At 42.1% G+C, this 25,666-nt stretch overlaps 1 protein-coding gene across 1 annotated transcript; it reads left to right on the forward strand.

Annotated features, from left to right (window-relative positions):
* Positions 1-25,666, forward strand: arl10 (ADP-ribosylation factor-like 10). Its single transcript, XM_033638771.2, has 4 exons — positions 1-324; positions 8,156-8,339; positions 15,962-16,137; positions 22,033-25,666. Exons 1-4 carry the CDS (start codon positions 187-189, stop codon positions 22,204-22,206), a joined length of 672 nt encoding a protein of 223 aa, XP_033494662.1. The 5' UTR covers positions 1-186; the 3' UTR covers positions 22,207-25,666.

The following is a 25,666-nucleotide window of genomic DNA, read 5'->3' on the forward strand; positions in this document are numbered from 1 at the left end:
CTCTTGCGCGTGTCGAAACAAAAACAAGCGGAGAGCGCGCGGTCACATGTAGTGCGTCCGGCGGCAGCAGAACAAGAAGGAGAAGAAGAAGGAAGCGCCAGTCGGTGTCAGCACTGTCGGTGTCCAGGAAGCAGCGGCTCCCCTCCAGCTCCTCCGGCTCCAGCCGCCGCACGGTGCGCTCCACATATGGTTCTCCTCCGGCACATCTCCATCGCCCTGACCGCCGCCGTGGCTGCCCTGGGCTCCGCTCTCTTCATCGCCTTGAACTTCTTCTACAAGAGGCGAATATGGTCACCACAGGCGGAGTACTGCACGATCAAAGAGGTGACACACTGTGTTTCATGTGTTCTGACATGTGTGTGTTATTTTGTTGTTTATTCAACTATCAAACTTGGACGTGAAGGTGATGTGACAGACGGACTGAATGAAGAAACACTGCAGAATTCTGATGAATGTAATTGAGATGGTAGTGATGATGATGATGATAATGAAGAATGGAATGATGGCAGTAATATATGATGAGGATGAAGATGATGTTGATCATGATAATATTTATCTTAAAAATGTGAGAATGATGAAGAATAACAAGAGGAAGATGCTGCTGCTCATGAATTACTGACGTGTGAATGATGTGATGATGATGATGATGATGATGATGATGGCACTGGCCTTGATTATGAGATGGTAATGATGATGGTAACACTGGTCATAAAGACGCACACAGTGAGAATAATGATCATAAAGAAGAAGATGATGATGACAGTTAATAAAATATTGTAGTGGTGGAGATGATGATGAAGATGGTTTTAAGGTCAGTGGTGAACATGATGATGAAGATGATGATGATGCCTCCTTAACTTAAAATACTGGAGATGATATTGATGACGAAGATGACTGATTTCTAGATAACAGTGAAACTGTTAGATAAAAGGAAGATGTGACGATGATGATGATGGTGGAGAACATAATGAGGAGGAAGAGGTTGATGGCAATGAGTACATACTGTAGAATATGATGAAGATGAAGTTGGTAGTGGTGTGGTAATATTAATGAGAAGATGATGGTGGTGATGAAGGTGGTGACCTGACATGAAAAATGATATCAGTGGTGAAGATGAGAATGACAGAGGTGAATGTAAAGATGAAGATCAACAAAAGATGAAGTGGTAGTCGCCTTGGTGATGATGAAGATGATGGTGGTGATGTCTTCACTGATGATGATGAGGACGACAAGGAGACTGATGACGGACAAGAAGAATATGAAGATGATGAATGACGGCGATGGCTCTGATGACATTGATGATGAAGATGGTGGTGATGCTTTTTGATGAAACTGATGATGAGGAAGGTAGTAATGGTTTTGATGATGTGATTGATGATGAGGATGGGGACGTGATGAAGAGAAGGATGCTAATATTAAAGATGACAAGATGCCAGAGGTGAATGTTCAGATAGAGATGAAGATCATCAAAAGATGATGTGGTAGTTGCCACAGTGATGATGAAGACGATGGTGGTCATGTCTTCACTGATGATGATGATGATGATGATGATGATGAGGACGACAAAGTCAATGACACAAGCAGACTGATGGCGGACAAGAAGAATATGAAGATGTGAAAAAGTGATGTAGCAGTGGTGCTAATGATGGCGATGGTTCTGATGACAGTGATGATGAAGATAGTGGTCATGGTGTTGATGACACTGATGATGAAGATGCTCGTGAAGGTACTGATGATGTGACTGACGATGAGGATGGTGATGTGATGAAGACAAAAATGTTAAAATGTAGAGGTGAATGTACAGATAAAGGTGAAGATCATCAAAAGATGATGTGGTAGTTGCCATAGTGATGACGATGATGAAGATGATGGAGGTGATGTTTTCATTGATGAGGATGAGGACGACAAAGTCAATGAGACAAGAAGAATATGAAGATGATGAAGATGTGACAAAGTGATGCAGAAGTGCCATCAATGACGGCGATGGTTCTGATGACACTGATGATGAAGATGGTGATGGTTCTGATGACACTGATGATGAAGATGGTGATGGTACTGATGACACTGATGATGAAGATGGTGGTGATGGTTTAGAGGATGGTGATGTGATGAAGAGAAGAATGTTAATAGTGACAATGACAAGATGCCAGAGGTGAATGTAAAGATGAAGATCATCAAAAGATGATGTGGTAGTTGCCATAGTGATGATGATGGTTGTGATGTCTTCACGGACAGTAATGGTGATGATGATGTTGATGATGATGATGACGATAAGGGCGGTAAAGTCAATGTGACAAGGAAACTGATGATGGACAAAATGAATTTAATAAGTGATGTAGCCGGGGTGATAACGATGATGGCGATGGTATTGGTGAGGACTGATGATGAAGATGATGGTTTTGATGATGGCTCTGATGATGATGATGATGATGATGTGATGAAGGTAAAATGGATGGTGATTGTTAAGATGACAGTCTGTTGAAGAAAAGAAAACTTGAAGATTATTAATATTGTAAAAAGGCCATTCTGCAGCACTTTTGAGTACTCTGATTACTTTTACTGGTACTTTAAGTATATTTCATGTTAATACTTTGGTTCTTCTACTTGTGACAAAGTATTTCTGCACGGTGGTTCTTATGTAAAAGATCTGAGTACTTACTATAACACTGGTTAATGGAGACAGTGACAAAAGTGATGCTAAAAGTGTGGCGGGGCCTTAATGATGACGATGATGTCATCATTTATGATGTGAAAACTATAATGGCTTCCTACACCTTTAAAATGCCCAGACGTGTTTTTCAGCATCACATCATGTTGTGGAAGACTGTGTGTGAGTGTCTCCTGCAGACAGAAACAGGCAGAAAGGAAGCAGCCTGGTGACCGAGGGTCTTAATGAATGACTCTTGAATGGAGCTCCACAGCTGCAGCCTCAATCTCTTAATAAAATCTATTTGCATGTCTCTAATCTTGTTTCCTAGATTCAATCAGCAGCAGCCTGTAATAAGCTTAGGCTGCTTTATGTGGCTCAGTCTGTCTTTAGAGGATAATGTTGTCAGTGTCTGCCAGCAGCTCGCTGCGGAGGGTGGGGGTGGGTGGGGGCGTAAATGTTTTCATCCCGGGAGCCAAATTTTACCAAGATGCATTGTAATCACGTCTACGGCTTGGGAAAGCAGGGGAGTTGACTAACAGTGTGTTTTTGACCTTGGGGAGTTTCGGCAGGTGGGAAGGCGGCACATGCTCATTTACACAGCGACAAACAATCTCTGAAAGAGTAGAAACAGATTGAGCTGCTGGATAAAGTGCCCGAGCAGATTCCACGTCTGAGTTCATTTAGATTTTTTGAGTAATTTTGTTACAGAGCAGACACATGCATGGATGTAGATGATTTGGCATCACGTTGTGACCACGAGAATTTAAGCTCATAATCCTTCATCATTTCAAACCCTATTTTTGATGTTTTTTAGCAAGAGGCATTTAGGGATTGTTCTCTATTTATCAGAGGATGGGGGTGGCTGGGTGTGACTACAGATACTTTTTTTCTTGAGCCTCGCTGAGTGACTGAAATGCATGACCCTCCCTCCATCATATATTAGTTACTAGTTTATTTTTTTAAACTTACCCTTTCATGATTGAAAGTTAAAAGTTAAATTTGAGGATGAAATCCTGGAGTCGTGCATGCTGGGTAGTTCAAGCAAACAATTTATTTATGGCCAAATTTTAAATGAGACGCAGAATTTAGATTTTTTTTAGGGCATTTTTTGCCTTTAATTGACAGGACAGTGAAGTGTGAAGGGGGGAGAGAGAGGGAGAGACATGCAGCAAAGGGCCACAGGCTGGACTTGAACCTGGGCCGCTGCGGCAACAGCCTTGTACATGGGGCGCCTGCTCTACCACTAAACCACCGACGCCCCAATGAGACATAGAATTAAGTGATTTTGATGAAATATATTTTATATATACTGAGCTTAATATAATATTTTAAGCTCAGATTCTGTGACTATTTTTTATTTTTTTTCACATGGAAGCGTTCATCGCACATAATGTGACTTTCGTAAATTTGAAAATCCAATGGTCATTTCTGTTTTTACCATTCTCGGAACCCATCGGCTGTATTCGGCGTCTGACTTCTGGCAGACGGCGATACAGCCTCTGGGGGCAGACCCCAGATTTTTTGGCATTCCGGTTTGATTTGGGCGGGGGAGGCGAATTTCCGTTTCCGACTTCCGTTTATATATAAGTAAATATGCTGAACCACTGCGATGGATTCAGAGTTTGCAGTGACGTCAGTTATGTTCCGCCTCGTTAGTTCACCGCACGGAGCGTTTAACCTGGCAACAACTGCAGCCGGCTCATACGTGACTGATCAATATCACGCGGACTACAAACAGCCTACAACCGGAAACCAGGGCTCTTCCGCTCTTCTTCCGGAGGCAAGATCTCCGGGCTTTGCCTACAGACTCTACATTCACTGAATGTAGAGTCTGTATATAGAGACTAGTTTTTACAGTTTCTGGCCATGATAAATTGGGAAATTTTGAATTTTTTTTTTTTTAAAGAAAACGCCTTCCAAACCCGCGATCAGAAGGGTGAAAATGAGTGATAAGATAAATACAAAATACAACCATTTCAATGTGTATGCCTCTCCCCTAAGCCAAAATAAAAAAACATAAGCCCCTCCACAGTGCTTAAAAAAATATTTGACATTCCTGCCTCATTTTGCACCCCCCCCCCATAAATAATGAACAGTCCCTTAATGTATTTAGATTACCCCTTTACAAAGCAGCTTTCATTGTCAGTGTTTGCACATAGCAGAGGTTGGCGTTATAAAAGATTAAAACACTTATATGGAATAAAGCATTTAGGGAAAGAGAGCAGGAGTGACGCTTCACACAGCAAAAGCCAGATATTTACTCAGCGGCTGTTGCTTTGGCCTTCATGTACAAACTAAATTGATTATGGGCCCAGTTGCATTGGGATCTGGGGGGTGCTCATAGCGTCGGCTGGACTGTTTCCTGGGGAAACCTGATTGTTTAAAAGGTTTATTTCACGTTTACACTCCTCTGTACAGTTTGGAGGAGTTGCAAAAGACAGATTATTAATAAAATGGTTCAAATTGAAGCAGCAAAGGTCGAGATATCCTGACTGTTAGTCCCTGATATTGGTTAAGCTCCAATAGCAAAGCTCCTACACATCCTGTAATACAACCCAGCAGTGCCTATCGTCAGACCTTTGCTGCCTGGTTAACGCTCTTAACCTTTGAAACACACTCCCAGTTTTTAATGCAGGTTTTCTGTTGAGAATTACACTTCAAACTAATAGAAACTTTGTGACATTGCTATGACTTTGGAAAGTAACCTCATGCATGATACAACTGATAGACTGGCTCTGTCCATCTACCACCAAACACCACCAACACAGAAATGCAAACATATCAATTAGTGGCTTGTGTCGGAACTATTTCTTGTTAAACAACAGCAGCGTGCAGAGACTTCAGTCTTGTCTTCGCAGTTAGGGTTGCTCGGTCTGCTACCGTCGTACCTGTGCAGAGACCAAAACGAAAACCTGTGCTCACCAACCACATCTGGCGTTCTGTACCATATAGAGCCAGAGATGCAGCACAGAAGTGGTGGCCAGATGGATACACTGCTATTGGGCAGGAAATAGATCATTTTGGTGTTTCTGTTTATGCACGGATTAAACAAGCGAGAGAAAACAGGTTAATTAGTGAGTTTTAGAGTTGTGTTAGTGGGTGTATTATTGCACTTTGGACAGAGTCAGGCTAGCTGTTTCCTCCTGCCTCCTGCTAAGCTATTCACATCTTGAGACATGAGCTTGATATTTATCATCGGAAATGAGTATTTATTGCCGTTTCAATCACTCAGTCAACTCTTGATGGTAACTTAAAAAGACTTCTTGTTGCCATGCCACCATTATCACTCCTGCTGCTTCAAAGTCTAAATGAATGCAGCATGTTCAAGCTCATTATCTGCGGAAAATTGAAAAGTATTCAGGGTAATTAACTAATGAAGAGGAAACAGACAAGATAGAGATAATTTTAGAACAAAAAAAAGAAAACATTTAATCACAGAAGAACTCCTGGAACATTCAACATGAGAGACTGGTTATATGTCTGTGAAAGGATCAAAGTTTCCATCATCTCTCTCTGCTGTGTACAGCTCGACGCTTTCTATTCAGTGCTGCAGGCGAGCTGGCTTTAGTGCTTCTGTGTGATGAAGCCAATGTGTTACCAAACATCCGCTGTGCTGGAGTGTCCTTGAGCAAGACGTTAAATCCCTGTCAGATCCAGCAGTGCTGATGTGAAGCTGAGCTGGGCTTTTTTTTCTCCTCCCTGTGGAGCAGAGAAACAATAGAGATCAATACGGTATCACTGCCTTTTTATGAGAAATGTCTGAACCAGCAGAACTGAGGTTAAAATCTAAAAGAAAAAGTCTGTGAAGTATCTGAACTGACAAAGGGAGCTGGAGATAAATGGCCAGTGCGCTTGCTTGATTTGAAAAAATGTCAGATCGATTTATTAACCAAAGAAATGTCTGCGATTTGTAAAACTGATTTGGTCAAAAGCTTTAGAGAAACATCTTGTATAATGTTGGAGATGCAGTCAGGTGACAGGAAGGACACAAAGCAAGTATACAAGAATTGATCACTTTGCCCAAAGTCCATTCTGATAATACTGCAAAAAAGGGGGAAAGCAGTGCAAGCTCTGCAGCCTTCACAGCTGCAGAGCTGCTCGGCGCTGTCACGGTTTGAGGTTTGTCTCCCAGCGGACTGCATAAGCTACAAGTACACGGAGGCAAGCTACAGATCTGTCAAAGCAACCATGTTTATCTGACGCTGTGTTTACCCAGCAACACCAGTCAGGGATTACATCCAGAAACACACAAGCATTTAATTCATCACCACTTAAATTCTTCATCTGACTTCACTCTGACACAATTACGTTATTGTCGTTGTTAAGTAGATTTGTGTGTCAGGGAATCTAATTAGAGCTGATTCTGAGAGTGTGCTTTTGATAACTCCTAAGGCTCCATCATTCATCAACAAAGTGAATAGTGGTATTTTAACAAGAAAAACGGATGCATCCCAGCTCTGAAAGGTCTGATATGAATTGCTAATTAGCCTTCGCCACAGAACCGCAGCCACACATCAGCACACGGTATGAATAACGACTAACCTTGCGTGACTTTTAAAGAGGAGATGAGTGACGTGTGCAGGATCTCAGAGGGGTTGTAGCGTCTCAGGTGCAAAGGGAGCGTGGAGGTTTTGAATCCGGCTGCTAACCTTTACTGAGTGTCAGCCACTTGTCTTTCCGCGGATACAGTCGGCTCAGAGACGAGTGCTCTTCTTCGCTGCATGTTCTCTCGGATCTGACCCGGAGTGATGAAGAGCCGGGTTATCACGAGGCTTTGTGATGTCTTTTATTGAAGGATAATATCGTGACTTTTACCCTCAGAGGTTTTCAGGCGCTGATTCATATTCCTGAACATTATCAAGTGTCTTTTGCCCACCCAGGGTCAAATTCCCAGCTGCCTACTGCATTCAATTTGATACGTGATGATTATCTGGGCTGCAGAGGTGCCAATCATGAAGATGGGATGACTGGTGATTGCTGGCAGAATTTGGTTTTATACAATCAGCGCTGCAAAAAATGACTATTTTCACTATCAGTCGATTTATTAATTATATTTTATACTTTAATCTAGCGCTTCACCATCACAGTGTTCCAGAGGCCAAGGACATGTTCTCAAAATGGCCTGTTTCTGCAGTAATTTTCCATACTTCTGGTCATGTGGTGGATTTCATACGTTGCGGTGTAGAAGTAGTTTGTTATTTTAACTAAATTGGAGGACTTGAAGACACATTATGGAAGCCATCTGTTGATTTCACACAGCTTGTACTGCATGTGCCAAACCACTGTTTTCAGATTCAGCTGTGGTTTGATATGCCTAATGTGCACCATATCATTTACACTGTTAATGTTATGTGTAAACCTAAGGCAACCCAGCCACTCTTCTGTACCCTCACTCTCCTTAGCTGAGCAAATAACCACATTCACTGTTGCATAAATTATGCATGTTTAATTTTTGCCTCCAGTCCTCATTTCTGTACTGTGACCATCTCTGTGCTCTGCCCGCAGGAGGAGGAGGAACGTGGGAAGCGTCAAGTCCTTGTCCTCGGTCTGGACGGGGCCGGGAAGAGCAGCATGTTGCAGGGTTTGACCCCAGGGGAGGCAGTGGCTAAGAGAGGCCGCTGCCGGCCCACCCGCGGCTTCAACTTCATGAGCCTCAACGCCCCCGCCTGCCAGCTCGACTTCCTGGAGAGTAAGACTCCTTTTATCCCTCGAAATCAAACACTGCGGGCTCTGTGTGGAGTCTTGAAGGCATTTATGTTTTATAAAATAGCATGAAGCAGAGAACTGAAAAGTGCTTTTACTGCTCTGTTCAGTACAGTTGGCCATTTGTTTCATTTAACTCGCACTGTATCACACAACTCCACAGAGATGCAGTTTGAAGTGCAGGTGGTGGGGGGCTGAGAGTCTGAGTTAGCGACTGAAAATGGCCTCGAAATGTGCCTGTTTTGTTATTAGCTATGATATGAACATGCTCATGATTAGAATATATAGCAGTTAGCATGCTAATGTTATCTTTATAACCTACCTGCAGTTAAGTTAACATGCTAACATTTAGACTTTATTCAGCACAAAACATTTGTGGGTGTTCTGATGTGTGTCAGAGGCTGTCAGTATGTGGCCACTATTTTTAAAGGCAGTCATCACCTAATTCTGTCATGAACTTAGTCACTCTCTTTTAGCTCTGTTTTTGGTCTCTACCAACTCCTGAGGAAAATATCCGTCACTTTAGCTGCTAAATGCTCCGCTGTGTTCACCAGCTAGTCTCTCACTGTATCTGTCTGCTGTTTGCTGCTAAGCAGGTTGTGTACAGTGGGTTTTCAGAGCCTTCACAGAGGCAAACTCACTATAAAGCTTATAAAGTCTAAGTTCATCAGTTCATTGAGTTCATCACTATGAGCGATGCTTTTCAAATTGTCATATCATAAGCCCCTTTTACACTGCCAGATTTTCGGCGAATGTTGGGCCATTTTGCCGGCAAGCTGCGAGCGTTTAGACACAGAGCTGGATTGGTGAGTTGATCCAAGGTGCCCAGTTTTCCGCCTCATATGGTAGCCATATTGGAGGAACCTTTTTGGTTTAAAGAGAATGAGGCGCCCTTCCGCCACGGGAGGGGCTGTTGATGACGGCGCACATGTGACCCACTGTTGGTGGGTAAACAGGAAACAGCTGATAGCAGGAATTAGCGAGCAGCTAGTAGCAAGAGGGAAACACAAACCTGACACACACTGTAAAGATGAGCAACTGGGGAGACAAGGAATTGTGCGCCCTCCTTGTCCTCGCAAACAAAGAGGCCATTAACCGTCAGATGACGGGGACGGTGAAGAACAGACTGATTTACGAGAGAATCGCCGCCTGACTAGCCGCAGCTTCCCTCCCACGTCACTGTTTACGTCACATGCTGAGCTACACGTTTTGTTACTTGCTCACGCTCCCCATTGCCCCGAAAAAGGCACATTCTGTATAAACAAAAGTAGGTAGGCGGCATTTTGCTGCACTCCCCGATTTTGTTTTTATACTGCCAATGCTGAAAAAAGACTGATTGGGCTTTCCTGCAAATTTGCACAACTCCTGTTTAAAAGGGCTATATATTGTTATTAAAGCTACTGTAGGTAACTTTTGTAGAAATGCAATATTTGCTGAAACTGTCACTTATGATGACAGTAGCAAATGATAATGGCTGGCTCCTCCTAGTGCTCCTAATGGCATTTGAAAGACTCCGCCACACCTTACCGAAATCAACCAATCAGAGCCAGGAGGAGTGTCTAAGGTATGTCAGTCACTGTTTGTGCACATGCTGCACTGCCAACACCAGCATACATGACAAAGCAATAAAAAATATACTGAGCTGGACTGAGTGAGAACACGCACAGGAGAGTGACTGACACCATGTTAGAGACTGGTTCTGATTGGTTGTTTTCATTCAAGTGCAGTAGATTATTGGTGCATGATTTTCTCACAAATTACTTCTACTTTTAAACATTAAACAAAATACAGATTATAACAGCTTTAAAAGTTTGGAAGTAACTTAGTAAGTTTGATTTGAACTTTGGAGTGAACATGAAGGGAGATTCAGCTCACGTCAGCTCGGCCGATACAGATTTCAGTTCTTTGCCTTCCATCTCCTCCATGAAAGCTGGCTGCATCCATCACTGGGAACACAGAGGCTATCTCTGACGCTTGCTATATTGTCCTCATTTGTTCAGTGACTGGGGCTTCTGCTTGGCATCAAAGTATTATGGAAGTTAACACTCAAACCTGTTACGGAAATCCTTAGAAGCTGCAACCGTGACCTTGTGTCACAGATTTTGCTGTATTTTAATAAACCTGTGGGAGATCAAATTATGCGCATCCAAACAGCAGCGGTAGGTGAGTCCAGTTAGACTGTATTTACATACAAACTCATGAATCCTGCCAATTAGCATTCCACTGAAAGCCACTGCGCTGTACTAAAAATAACATAAATCACTTCGCTCTTCATTCAGACCGTCTTGAGTGTGAGACGCTCAGCTGCAGTCGGCCTCAGAATGAGGTTCTGTGGATGTATTCGGAGGAAAGTGTCACGCTCGGCGGCTGATTTATTCATGATCTGAACACAGAGATCGGTGGGCGCCAAGAATCCCTTTCTCATCTCTGAAAGTAAGAGGAACACATGTCACCGCCCACTCACTCTGAGTACTTCAGTGGCCCAATGCAGTTAATGTTGGAGTCTTTGTCTGGCTGACATTGACGCAGAGGCATGTTGACAGCTTAGAGCACACTAACACACATCAGGAGCAGTACAGTGCGCAGGGACCGACAAGTTCTCCTTATGAAGTGCTCTGGAGAAATCCAGCTAACAGCCTTTAAACTCTAAATGAAAAGATGCAGATCAGATCAGTTAGAGAAGTACTTTAAAGCATGGAGCAGCTGACATGTGAGTTTGTGCTAACGGGAAGTGAAAACCAGCATCGGGAAGAAGTTCCTTATATTTTACACAAACTGTGCATTTAGTCGGGACCCATATTCCTCCTGAATACACAGTCTAGTAGTTTGCTGTTAACTTGATTTGAGGAACTCTCTTAACTCAAGCTCACGAACTAACATTAAGGATGCCATTAAAGGAATACTTCGCCCCCCAAATGACCATTTGTATATCAGTTACTCACCTCATGCTACACTGAATTTTGGAAAAGGGGGTCCACGTTTAACAACAGCAAGACAGTATTATAACTTCTGTTTACAAACTGTCGTGCAGTATAATGCAAGTCTCATTTATTGAGTCTTGAGTATGCTCAGTAATTCCCACACAGACAGACCTTTATGACAGGAAACTGAAAGAAAGTGAAACTTAATTTGTGCTCTCTACAAAGCCAGACTCCATTGATGAAAACAGTCATTTTACCTCACTTAGAGCTGCTGGTCTACCACCGCCTGGATGGATAGTTTGTGTTCTTGTGCGACTTTGGTGAATCCAACCTAACCCTTCAAAACTCCAAAGTCACACAATAACACAAACGAACTACCGTTTGAGGCAGCAGTAGACTAGCAGCTCCCGTGTTAAACAAGCTAAAATGACTGTTTGTGTTAATGGAGTCTGTTTCCCATCAACTCTGTATACACAAACAGTCATTTTAGCTTGTTTAACACGGGAGCTGCTAGTCTACTGCTGCCTCAAATGACAGTTTGTTGTCTTATTGTGGGACTTTGGTGTTTTAAAGTCTTAGTCTGGATTCACCGAAGTCGCACAATAACACAAGCTATCAATCAAAGCAGTGGTAGACCAGCAGCTCCAAGCGAGTTAAAATTACTGTTTTTGTCTGGCTTTGAAGAGAGCACAGATAAATTTCACTTTACATTCAGTTCTACATCAGAAAGGGCTGTGTGTTTGAGAAGTATTAAGCATACGACTGGATAAATGAGACTTGGATTATACTGCACAAGTTGTGTGAGTTTGTAAACTGATGTTTTCAGTAACCTATGACAGGATCTCGAGGCGCAGCCGGGGGGAGGAAGGGGTCCGGTTTGGGGACCTCAGAATTGCATCCCTGCTTTTCGCAGATGATGTGGTTCTGTTGGCTCCATCACGCTGTGACCTCCAGCATGCACTGGAGCGTTTTGCAGCAGAGTGTGAAGCAGTTGGGATGAGAGTCGGCACCCCTCTAAGTCTGAGGCCATGGTCCACTATCAGATACCGGTGGTTTGCCCTCACTGGGATGGGGGAGTTACTGCCTCAAGCAAGGGAGTTCAAGTATCTTGGGGTCTTGTTCACGAGTGACGGTAGAATGGAGTGTGAGATGGATCGGCGGGTTGGTGCGGCTTCTGCAGTGATGCGGGCGCTGCGCCGGTGCGTCGTGGTGAAGAGGGAGCTGAGCCAGAAAGCAAAGCTTTCAATTTACTGGTCCATCTACGTCCCAACCCTCACCTATGCTCATGAACTCTGGGTAGTGACCGAAAGAATGAGATCGTGGGTACAAGCGGTGGAAATGAGTTTCCTCTGTGGGGTGGCTGGGCTCAGCCTTAGAGATAGGGGGAGGAGCTCGGAGTAGAGCCGCTGCTCATACGTGTCGATGGAGTCAGTTGAGGTGGCTCGGGCATCTGATCAGGATCCTCCTGGGCGCCTCCCGCTGGAGGTGTTGCGGGCACGTCCCACTGGTAGGAGGCCCCGGGGCAGACCCAGAACACACTGGAGGGATTACATAACTCGTCTGGCCTGGGAACGCCTTGGGGTCCCCCCAGGAGGAACTGGAAAGTGTTGCTGAGGAGAGGGACGTCTGGGGTGCTTTGTTCGGCCTGCTGCCCCCGCGACCTGGCTCTGAATAAGCAGATGAAAATGGATGGATGGATGGATGGATGACTTCAATTCATCAAGAATTTTCTCCATTTTTTAATTGTGAATTGTGAAGAGGTTTTTTCACAAACTCAGTGTAAAACAGGGTGATTGATTGATTGATATATAAATGGTCATTTGCATGGGGAAGTACTAGTCTATCCATACTACTTTATATGCTGTCAGGTATACAAAATGTTCAGTGTTTGCAGTTTTTTAAAAGGAGCAGATCAGTTTCACAGGTGTCAGCTTTTCAGCAACAGCACTACAAACCCAGCTCTTCTCTTGTTCACTTTGCCTGCACACAATCTAAAAAAATGCTGGATTTAAACACTGGTTTTCCCCGAGGCAGAAAGCAAACACCTTTGAGATTTGAAGAAGCAGGCTGCTGCCAGATAACAGGTAAAAAACAAAGTGTTTGTATTTCCCCACTGAGGATTGCGCTGAGATAACGTATGGAGCATTAAGGTTACAGAAACTTAAAATCAATAGGTAGACAAACTTTGACACAACACCAGAATGCCACTGGATGCATGTCTTAGAATTGAAGAGATTTGGGGGTCAAAGTAAATTCTAGCTGAACTTTGGCTGCAAAACTTGGAGTACACTGAACCAAACCCAGTGTGTGACACTCTGGTTTGTGCAGCTGCTCAGAACATGCAGCCACAGTGCCCACTGAAAACAAAGCGGAGGTAGTTTTGTACTCAGGACCACAACTTAGTACAACATACACACACAGCCACATCATTCACACCCGCATGACGCAGTATCTGTTGTGTGTGTGTGCATGTGGGTGTTTATCTAATAAGGTGGCCTGTAGAGCAGCAGGACGAGCATCCCGCTGAGCTCCCTCTGACTATGAAACACAAGCTGAGCGTGCGGTCCACCCTCTGTTCTATATCAGGTAAACAGGTATTTATTGCTGCCACATCACATCAGCTAAAGCTACATCACTACCCAGTTTCCTAGCAACATTCCCCATTACGTCCAGCACTAATGAATTCTCGCTGAGCTGTGCCGCGCTGAATTCGGAGGCGGTGACGACCTGAAGTTGTACCCGCCGGTATGTGAGCAGTGAATCGTTTGGCCACAGAGCACCGTCGGTCATTATAGCCACAGGTCACCTCTTCTACACAGCACACAGCAGGATTGTGGGAAGTTAAAGCCTTCACTTATGTTATGAAACTTTCCCCACCACTGACGCTGGTAACTGAATTTTGTTTTTTATCAGACGTGTCCTGTGACTGTGTGGGGTAAAACGAGTGGGTACTGAATTGTCGCAGGATGTTTCGACAAGCTTTTTTTTTCTGAGTTAGACTGGACCATATGATGCCATTTTATAACAGCACAATCAAGTCAGTCAGAAATCAGTTTTAGTGACTCAGTGAACCATTAGTCCACAGAGCAGGACTGATAATTGTGTAAACAAGTGACACGGTCCTCCAAAACCCACGAGCTCTCAGATGTGACCTCTCTGTGTTTTAATCTAGTCACAAAAAATGGAGCAGTATCTCTTTTGTTATGTTTTAAAGGCCCAAATGAAATATGTCCTCAATTATTAGGAGGTGAATCACACACACCTCAATACACATACAAACCCTCCAAAAAAGTAGTGCTTTTGTGTACAGAAACGAAGAGTACAAACCCTTAAAAAAAGAAGAAAAAAACAAGCTGCAGTTATATTTTGCTCAAAGCCTCGTTGACATATGATATCCGCAGGCAACAAGATGGAAAAAAACGAATCAGACCAATTTCCCCAGCAGGGAAATGTGGATATAAATAATGGCTAAGTGCCGTCTTTGCTTATTTCATCCCTCAGTGAAAACTAGATTAGTGATTTCATTCGGCGCGGTGCACATCTGAAATGAATCTGTGTCCAATTTGGTTAAAGGGGGAGTGCCAGCTTATCTAATTCTACCTATTGATCTGCCCATTTATTTATTCAACTGTCAAGTCTTCTTTTTTTCTGACTGTAACACAGAGGACACTGACAGAAAACATCTGCCACACTGAAATGCCCCTGAGCAAGGCGAGCAGTCAGGGCTGCGTGCCTTTTCTTTGGCAACAGTTTCTTTTATAAGAATCAAAAAAAGAACATGACATCAGATCCTGTTTATCTCTGTTTCTTAAACTCTTATTTAAGCATGGAAACCGCCGCTAAGAACAGCGGCTGAGTCACAATGGACCCTGATTGCTGTTCAGATACACCATAACAGGCTAATAAGACTTGTTATATGATCAAAGTCATCCACTTGTTTCCAAACAACATTATTTTGCATAGAAACATGTAACAGCTGTAGAAACCAGATATATGAGCTGCTTTCAGAATTATGCATTGAAATGTACAAATCTGTCTACATGGAAAAAACAAAGCCAAAAATGTGAAGATATTTATGGGGACATTTCTGCTTCCCTTCACCAAATGACCAGAGATTTTACCTTACTGGTAACTAACCTACTACAGGACCATGTTGGTGAAACTACAAGCTAAACTCCTCTATGTTTTGGCCTCTTGTCCACACACAAATATATTAGGTCACTGACATGGAGACTTTTTAAAACGCCTTCTAAGATAAAGATTTTCAAAGCTCTGGTTACTTGGTATCCATGTGGACATGTAAAGTGTTTGGAAAAGGATGATGTCATGTCCTCAGATAGGGGTGCATGGCCATTGTGGCTTTATTGTATGAACATGCACCTGAAACAACAACAGTGGACACCTGGTTTGTTTGTTTGATTTAGTTATTTAATCACCTTTATTTAATCAGGAAGATCAGGATAAGCGGTTACAGACAATGAATGAATGAATGAATCATCACCATACATTATTTCCAAATTGTCATACGAAAATGTGTGTCATGAAACACACATTTGTCACAAGTATTTTAAGACTTTTGGCTGAGTTAAACCTCGGTGAGCAGAGCCAAATAAAACTATTTTTCAGAGCCCGAAAACCTAAAAGAAAATCTATCATTTATGAAACATGAATGTTTTCTCCATCGCAGTTGGTGGCGGGGAGGACCTGCGGCGGTACTGGTCGGACTACCTGAGAAAGACTCACGTTCTGGTGTATGTGGTGGACTCCTCTGACAGAAGCCGCCTCCCATTGGCCAAGGCTGAACTGCACCGCCTGCTGAAGGTGCAGCCCCAACTGCCCGTGGTCGTCCTGGGAAACAAGCAGGTAAAGTGACTTACAACACGGCTAACCATCTTACAAACCTTGTTGTTGTATTTTAGATTTTTAGATGAACCTTTCCTACCATTCTAGGCAACCATTGTTTTCCATTAATATCCTAATCAACAAACATACATAACCATTAGTTACATAACCATATCAAGTTTTCCAGGTTTGCCAGTTAATATTTATACCATATGGAATATATAGAAACCAATGGCTGCCAAGAACAGTAAAAAAAAATACATCCAAAAATCTAAAATGGTCAGCATTTGTAGCAAAAGTGAACAGTATACATAGAGAAATGTCTGGTTAAGGTTATAAAACCAACAAAAATACTGGTATGTATGGAAATAACTGGAGCACAATATTGATGAAAACGGAACAATAAACAGTAAGCCATCACACTCTGGTGGACCAGTAAAAATCCTGCAGTCAAAAATGATACAAAAGTCAAAGTAAAAAAACATAATGTCAGATGAGGTCAAAAAAATCATGTAGACGTGCACAAAAAAAGGGACGGATGTGTTGGAGCAAACAGGTACACATTCTGTCTTCATTTATAAAACAGTGATGATCCATCAGACTCCTGAAATAAACATTTCTACATTTCCTCCTGAGCTCATATTTCTTCACCCTGCGCGGCACTTGTGGAATTATACATGACCCTTCGAGGGAAGCAGGAATATTTGTCACATCTACTGTCACAGTGCCGCAGCTTTCATCCACTCAGTTCTGAGCGCTGCTCGCAATAGTGGCAAAAAAGGAATCTGAGGTAAAACTCTTTGCACTCATCATTAAGCTGCAGTCCAGTTGGCTCATGAAGTATATTGTGGTCAAAACATCCAAAGCAAGAGGCCTTTTAAAGCACTACAGGTGTGAAATTAACACCCTCTTTTTCAGTACTTTGATCTTCAGAACTAATAAGGAAACTTTGAACATCAAACAGAATACCAAAGAGAGACGCATGCCCTTTTAAACCTATCGCTTGTTGATATGAAAAGGCTACAGAAATACAGATTTTCTTTCAGGTTACACTGGTAATCTTTGATGTCATACATCAAACTGTTCCACGCAATTGCTGTATATCCCAGCTGGTACGGCTCTGATGATTTGCAGGTTAAAATATATACAGGCATCAACTGGGCTAAATTTGGTAAGATAACGAATCACATTAAAACATAGTCATTTAAATAATGTTGAAAAAGGTTATACGTAACCCACATATATAACTAGAGTTACTGCTTTGCGGTTGTATGCCCTTGTGAACCAGTCAAGTTGCAGTTACAGTTTACATCCATGTCTGTGAAAACATGAATGCTTCACACACATCTGCCACCCGGCAGCACAGATGATCTATACAGTTAGCAGTTTCAAGCTGGTCACCCAAGATATGTTTTGACAATTCAGCATCCGGTCAAAGCCTCCCCTTCTGTTCCTGAGTTATGATGTTGAACAATGGCCAGAAAAGTGAGAACATTATGATGTCACAGTGAATTTAACCTTTGGCCTTTTGGATATAGAATGTCATCACTTTATCATCATATCTAATTAGACATTTGTGGGAAAATTTGTCAAATAGAATGTGAATTCTTGACTTATGGCCAAAGGTGAGATTGTGAGGTCACAGTAACCTTGACCTTTGACCTTTAACCATCAAATTCTAATCAGTTCATTTTTTAGTACAAGTCGACTTTTGTGCCACATTTGAGGAAACTCCCTCAAAGCCTTCTTGAGATATTGTATTCACAAGACTGGGGCGGATGCAAGGTCACAGTGACTTTGACCTTAGACACCAAAATCTAATCAGTTCATGGTTAAGTCCAAGTAAATGCTTCTGCCAAATTTGAAAAAGAAAAAAAAATCTCTTGAGCTGTTTCAGAGATATGGCATTCACAAGAATGAGACAGACAAGGTCACAATGACCTTGACTTTTTCCCCAAAATTGAATCAGTTCCTCCTTGAGTCCATGTGGACTTTTGTTCCCAACTTGAAGAAATTTCCACAAGGTGTTCTTGAGATACCGCGTTCATAAGAATGAGACTGACGGACAGACAGACAGATGGACAACCCAAAACCATAATGCCTCCGGCCATGGCTATCGCCTGTGTGGAGGCAAGAAGAAAAATTCCCTTCTTGACCAAATTTGGCTCTTTTTTTAAAAAAAAAAAAAAAAAAAATGCAATAACCAAGTTAGTGCTCACTGTTTTGGCTTCAACCACTTTCCCCTGCAGCTTTGTATTGGCCAACCAGAATTTTCATCATCAAAATGTACCAAACAAACATTTGTGTAAACAGCTAATCATGTTAAGCTACAAATGAAAGCTGTAGTTCTGGCCAAAATATACTGGGAGTATTGCCCAGTATTGAGTATTGGGAACATGCTTCAGGGTTCTTACACATTTCCATGGACAAAATTTCAGTAATTTTCCATGACCTTTTAAGGGACCATATTAAATTTTCCATGATCATTCACAATGTGTAATACGAACATTGCTCCATTTAAAAAATGCAGTACAGTTTAAAAGTATTGGTGTATACATGGAGGGAGAGACAGAACAAGGGGAGATGGTGGTAAATATGTTGTCGCACATCAGCACTGCTACAGAAGATAAATCTGCCCTTATGTTACATTATTATAACAATTTCATTACACACTTTTCCAAAACTTTCAAGGTCTTTCCTAAGTCTATGGCTTTCACAGGCCTGGAAAACAAGACTTTTCCAAGTTTTCCATAACTGTGGGGATATGGAAACATTTCATACAGCGTAACAGTGGAGAAGTGTATTTTTTGCAGGAGTGGTTTAAGCTTATAATGATAAATCACTGCACACACACCTGTTATGTGTAGATGGATGCTGAATTCCTACAAGTGAAAAAGGTAGTGGATTGTCTTTAAGCTAACCAAAGTACCTTCAAACTTTTGTCATTTTTTTGAGCCTTTAAGAAGAAAAAACAAAAGACTTCTGCCTAAACCTGTGTCACGCTGTGCACATGACGCAGGTGAAATAAAAGGAATATGTCCTCAGTAGGAGGAGCTCTTTTTGACAGTGATACTGGCTCTCACCCACCACACAGCTTTGTTCTCTGCCTCGGCACTCGCTCAGCTTAAACAGTACAAAGGATGTTTCCAGCAGAACCTGTGTGTTGGAAAAGATGTGGCGGAGCAAAGAAACGAGGCGGACATCTATAGACTCCAGCCTGGGTTGAATGGTTTTGTGTAGGAGGGTTGCGTTACATTCACTGTCTTCATATACACACATTTCATCCTGACTGAGACAGCCAACATTTGAAATATGGCATGTGGTTATTTGTAGTGACACATTGTGAAGTACTATGTTAATGGTTTTTATTCTTTATTGAGAAAACAAACATTAGTTTGAAAACAAACATTTTTTTTGAAGTGGAATACAATCACTGGTCTTGTCCACCAAAAACAAGTTTGTTCTGATATTGTAAAGATTTTTTCATTGGGATAAAGTGAAAAGATAAAATCAATGGTCACGCTGTTTTAGGAATACAGTATCTAACACTCACCTTGAAAAGCTGTCAAAATCATAACTTGCTTTTTCACAGAGGACTGTAGGAGTATAGTGACTAAGTGGGTAAAGGCAGATAACAGAACAGCTAGAACAATCTGGTTAGTTTACAAAATTATATTACCTTACTGTAGCCATGTTTCCATCAGCCTGTTTAGATGCGCATCTAGAAGTATCACATCGGAAAATTATGATGGAAACGCCAAAATTCGAATTAAAATCCCCTGATTCACACAAACTAAAATACACTCGCTTTAGCCGGGTTTTGGTTGATTTGAAAAAAATGTTGATTCGCAAAACAGGGGATGGAAACAGCTATGTTCGAATTAAGTCTGACGTAGCGCACCTCTCTCCATGGTGATATCCACACTCCGGGTCGGGAAGGCCGTAATGCATTTACAAGCTGGTTGCCAACCGCCAGAAAACGTAGAAGAAGAAGAATGCGAGACCTGTTTTGTTTCTGGTTCTGTGGAAAACTCGTGCGAGTTCGTAGTTTTCACCAAAGTCCGTACATTTAATGGAAACACACAGGATTCGTATTTCTTTTAATGCGGATTTACCAATGATTCGAATCACTTTTGGATGGAAACATCGCTTGTAATGCAGCCATTAAAACCACTAAAAGACAACACTTACCATATAACAATATCCAACATCTTATCTAAGATGATATTTTGTTTCATATCATGATATTGATATAATATCAACATCTTGCCCAGCCCTAGTTGCAACTGATTCCAGTGATAACACTAGTTTGTGTACTCAGTATGTGGTTATGCCTACATTTTTACCAAAATATGGCTACATGTACAGTTTCTGTTTGTTGCTAGTGCTGTTAACTGTATTGTACTTAGCCATATTTAGCCAAACACTAATTTTCACCAAAATGTGTCAAAACCTGGCTCAGTACATACAGCTTGTGTTTGTGTTAGCCCTCAAAGCTAAAGCAAACGTTGGCTACAGCAAACGTAGAGATGTCTGCCTTCTCTTAAATATAATGGAACTAGATGGGACTTGGCTTGTGGTGCTCAGAGCGCCAGAAAAATACACTACTCATGGACAAGAGGCTCATGCTTGTGGCAACGCAAGCTGTAAATATTATGGTGCGTTCCAGGCAACCTGTAACTTGTATTTTTACAACCTTCTACCCGTGACAATGCACTGGAACAGCAGTCAAACCCGTAACTTACCTCCCGTGAACTCGTACCAGATCGATGTACTCCCAGTTACACTTTCTGACGTCACACAGCCCTCTGAAAAAATTACCTTACTCCTCTAAACAACAATGGCAGCCCTATGATGCAAGTGATACACGATGAGAAATAGACAAAAATAACCCTAATGTTAACGCATTATTGGCAGCCGCTCTAACAGCTAGTTTCCAGTGCAAGCATAAGTCAAAACAAAATATGTTTCCCAACACACAGATAACGTAAAATAAAAAGAATAATAGCATCTGTGACCTTATGTGCCGTTTCTCCTCCTCCGTTTCCCTCAAATGAGCAAGGAACCGGCACATTTGGTGACAGAAGTGATGATAAACAAACATAAACTCCGCACGGTCCGCCATGTTGCTTTGACAGTTTGGCATGACTTGTCTGGAACGCTATGAAGTCGTGACTTGAAGTGGTGACTTACGGGCTCAGAAACTTGCCTGGAACGCAGCATTAATGGCGTCCTCCTTGGCTGAGCTGTAACGTTAGCTCGCGAAGTGGTGCTAAGTGAGCTAGCAGTAGCAACCTGCATGGTTGGCGGGTGTAGTTCGGTAGAAAGAAAATAGTTCCCAACTGTTTACAAAAAGCTTTGTGGATTATTTTGAGTAACCAGGTCATGATTTCTAGAAAAGGACATTACTGTAGAGCTTTCTGATTTTTTTGGTGCTTTCAGCATCACAAGTCAATGCCATCTAGCTCTATTATATTGAAGAGAAGGCAGACATCTCTATGGTTGATATCTATAACACTTGGCAACTTGCAGCAAAACAATCTAGACTGATAAATAGCACTACAGGTAGGAGGAAAACTATATATTCTTGATATTAGGGTGAACTGTCTCTTTAACAAACTCCTATCTGTCGCACTGGAGATGGGCAGTATTTAAAATTCTCAACAAAAAGCAAGCCAAGGCAGTTTTATTTATATAGCACATTACAGGGAGACTCAACAACGTGCTCTACATTTAAATGTAAACAGCGACAGGAGATGAGATTATAATAAATAGAATACAAGAACATAGCACAATAACAAATTAGGTCAGTGTGAACAATTTATGTGTATTCTGTTACTATTAGTTGTTGTCCTTGAAAAAAGAAGACAGCCATTTCTTGTCAAATTGAGTTTAATGGATTTCCCCTCTTCACAGGATAAGCCCAATGCTGTGAGCGTGTCGGAGCTGCATGAAGCCTTGTCTCTGGGCTCCGTGACTGAGGACAGGAAGCTGTTCCTCTTGGCTGCCCAGCTGGGTTCTGATGGAGCCCTGAGGAACTCCTGCCGGGGCCTGGACACCTTCCAGGACCTCCTTCTCCAGCTCGTCTGATCTCATCCCCCCTCAGAGAGCAGAGGAGGGATGCAAACAAAGGCATGGCTTAAAGCGATCTTCCTCCTCCTCTTCCTCCGCCTTGTTTAAGCTCTGGCTTATTTGAGGCAGAGGAGGAGGAGATGGCGAACGCTTCGGGAACTGATGCAGAGAAATTACTGAAGAAGAGATTGAGAAGATGCCAAGACGGAGCGAAAAGCCTTGCGGTACCTCCTCGTCTTCCATCTCACCCCTTTTCAAATCGTGTCAGTTGGTGTTAGAAATACTTAAGCTCATCTCATCAGACAATTTCATTCCACTCGTCTTACTCACCGGAGAGGAGGAGGTGCAGAGTGAGGAGGATGAGGACAGAAGGTGGGACAGAAGGATGAAGGTTTGTTCATGGAGTCTGTGACTCAGAACCACAAAGATCACCTCCTGCCAATGATTCAGACTTTGGACTCGTCTGAATGTCAACCTGTTACAGGTTTATTTAAGCACGTAGATTTCACTGTATAGAAACTGAAATGTGTCGAGTTTGTAGATGCGTTTACAGATTTCGTTTTCTGAAAACCTTTAGTGCGTGACCAGAGAAGTCGGCAGAGCAGAGCAGGTAATATTCATGGTTGCCAAGTTTGGAGTCTTTGGGGAATAATACTGCACCAGCTCGGTGAATTCATCGACGGGGTGTTTGGAAGATACTCGCCGACTCCTACACTTACTGCTCTTCTCATTCCTCTACCTTGTGCCTCCTCGTCTTTCTCTTCCGTCCTCCTGCCTGTGACCTGGAAATCAATCTCGGCAACATCTCGAAGGATATCTTAATTTCTAAAATGCATCTCACTGAGTAGGAAGTATGAGCGAGGATGCACAGGTGTATATTCACCAAAAGTCTTTTAAGCACACATGACATATTAAAGAGGCGTGACACACAGCTGATAATGCAGCTGTGCCACGCTTCATATTTAATTAATGTCGCTTTAAAATGACATCACTAAAGTACGGATCTCTTATTTTGGTAAATACCTCGACTCCTCTCTCCTCGTGTCTCCTCTGCTCCTATCTAAGGCGGGAGTGACTAAGACACAAGGATTGGAGGACAGGAAAGGATTGAGGATGTACACACGGAGAAATGAGAAGAGGGATTAGGCTTCTCAGAGATCTAGGGGAATTTTGTGAGGGAATTTAAAGGAACCCTGGGAAATTTCAAATGCAGTGTTGTTTTTCTTGTCCAAATTCTCGTGACGTTGAGAAAGTTTCTTTCCATTTTGTGACTTTCTTCACAAGAGAGTGTTTTAACTTCATTTGCAAGCAGTTCCTCTTCAGTTCGGTTTTAAGTCCCGACAGAAATTACAGCCAACTACCACATATCCCACATATTAGCTAAGTACACTAAATATGCTAAACATCGAATTTCTTTATCAGATGACACTATAAACAGAACGATGTACAGACAGAATCAGGAGTTATACAAACTCAATGCTCATAAGGGAGAAACCTTTCAACAATTGACCTATGGCTAAGCCACGCCCCCCTCCACCTACTACTTCAGTGACCAGCGCTATGGCAGGTGTCACAGTACACAACATTTCGCAGGAGGCCGGATGATTTTTGGAGATGTGACGATCAAATTTTGGTTAAGGTTTTTGGCTCAGAATATGAGAAAAGGATAACGGACTTTTTACCATCTTTACCAAGAGTGTCTCTCCGTTAGTTTGGTTTACATTAGCCATGTTTCCATCAGCCTGTTTAGATGCGCATCTAAAAGTATCGCATCGGAAAATTATGATGGAAACGCCAAAATTCGAATTAAAATCCCCTGATTGACACAAACTAAAATACGCTCGCTTTAGCCGGGTTTTGGTTGATTCGAAAAAATGTTGATTCGCAAAACGGGGGATGGAGACAGTTATGTTCGAATTAAGTCTGACGTAGCACACCTCTCTCCATGGAGATATCCACACTCCGGGTCGGGAAGACAGTAAAGCATGCGGAAAACTCGCACAAGTTCGTAGTTTTCACCAAAGTCCGTACATTTAATGGAAACACACAGGATTCGTATTTCTTTTAATGCGCGTTTCCCAATGATTCGGTTCACTTTTGGATGGAAACATAGCTATTGAATCATTCAGCATAACGTTTGCCAACCTTTGTTATCTCTGCCATTACAGATAAGTTAATGAAGCTAAGCTCCAGAAGTTAACGTTAGCTTAACTAGAGCCCTTTGGACAACAGCTAACAATGATGTACGATCACCAAAGTACAAAACTAGAACAAAATAGGCTAATGAACTCCCAGCAAACAAGGTGACATGATGAACAACGCAGCTAGGAGCTAACGTTAGGCTAACTTTAGCTAACGTTAGCTAGAGATGTTAAAGATAACTTTATATTTCTTTCCAGCAAAGTGACAATATGTTGCCTCAAACACAATGTTGACTTACCTTAGAACAGATGTAGACATCATTGTTAATCTTATTCACGTTGAGTTGATGTTGTGGTCTAACGTTACCACACAACTTTATCCAAAGGAGACATTTTTCTCGGTTGAGATGTGGTTTAAAGTGTAAAAAATACACCTGGTCGCCCAGCCTCTCAGGATACCTTGTGTCAGAGTTGCATGTACCCCATGCACACCGTTTGACCATTTTTTAAACTTCAAATCTCAGAAAAAGCTCATAAAACCGAACAAACTGACTTTCTGTAATGCATTTCAATGGACGTCCAGGCAGAGAATGTCCCAGTGTATGGGAATGGCTATACGCACTGTGATTGGCTCATAACATTTGAGGGCGGGGCTTAGCCATAGGTCAGTTAGTACCTAAAGCACCTCTCTAGTACTGTTTTGCTTTGATTACTGACCGTTAGCATGCACTCCAAATCCTGTGTGCTCCACAGTTAGATCGCTGTGTAGAAGAAGCCTAGACAAGGACTAGTATCAAGCAAAACACATTCTTGAATGTACAAATGCAGATGTGAAGTACAATATTTAACTTAAATGCTACCTATACAGTTACACTGGAATTAGCTAGACTCAGACTTTTAATGCTGCATGTGTGCAGCAATGTTTGGTTATGACGCACAATTTTGTAATGAATGTGAAGTTTTATTCCTTTTTGATGTACTGTAATTCTGCAGAAATGTTTTCACAGTGACCAAGAGTTTAGTGGATTGTTGTATGTACACGGTTTTTATAACCAATGACTCGTCATGCTCGTCATTCTTGTTTTTATGTGTTACGTAAATGGAAACTGTTTGATATGAATTTATGCATGTCTTTATGTTTTGTTAATCTCTTTTAAGATGTCATTAATGTGTCAGCCACAGATGCCATTGGGCTATTTAGTCCTAAAGGGGAACTCATTTTAGACATCAAAGTGTGTTTCCAGGTGTTCACAGTCATATTGCATTGTGGGTAATTTAAGCACCAGGTTTTGACAAGATAGAAGAATGCATGGAATAAAAAAAGACGATATCTCTAA

The sequence above is a fragment of the Epinephelus lanceolatus genome, chromosome 11, assembly GCF_041903045.1.
Source record: "Epinephelus lanceolatus isolate andai-2023 chromosome 11, ASM4190304v1, whole genome shotgun sequence".
NCBI classification, from domain to species: Eukaryota; Metazoa; Chordata; class Actinopteri; order Perciformes; family Serranidae; genus Epinephelus; species Epinephelus lanceolatus.

Bases quoted from the DNA above. Each gene is read 5' to 3' on its own strand.
- arl10 (XM_033638771.2), top strand. From the start codon at position 187: ATGGTTCTCCTCCGGCACATCTCCATCGCCCTGACCGCCGCCGTGGCT. The intron at 325-8,155 runs GTGACACACTGT...CTCTGCCCGCAG, and splicing joins AGTACTGCACGATCAAAGAG to GAGGAGGAGGAACGTGGGAA. The intron at 16,138-22,032 runs GTAAAGTGACTT...CCCTCTTCACAG, and splicing joins TCGTCCTGGGAAACAAGCAG to GATAAGCCCAATGCTGTGAG.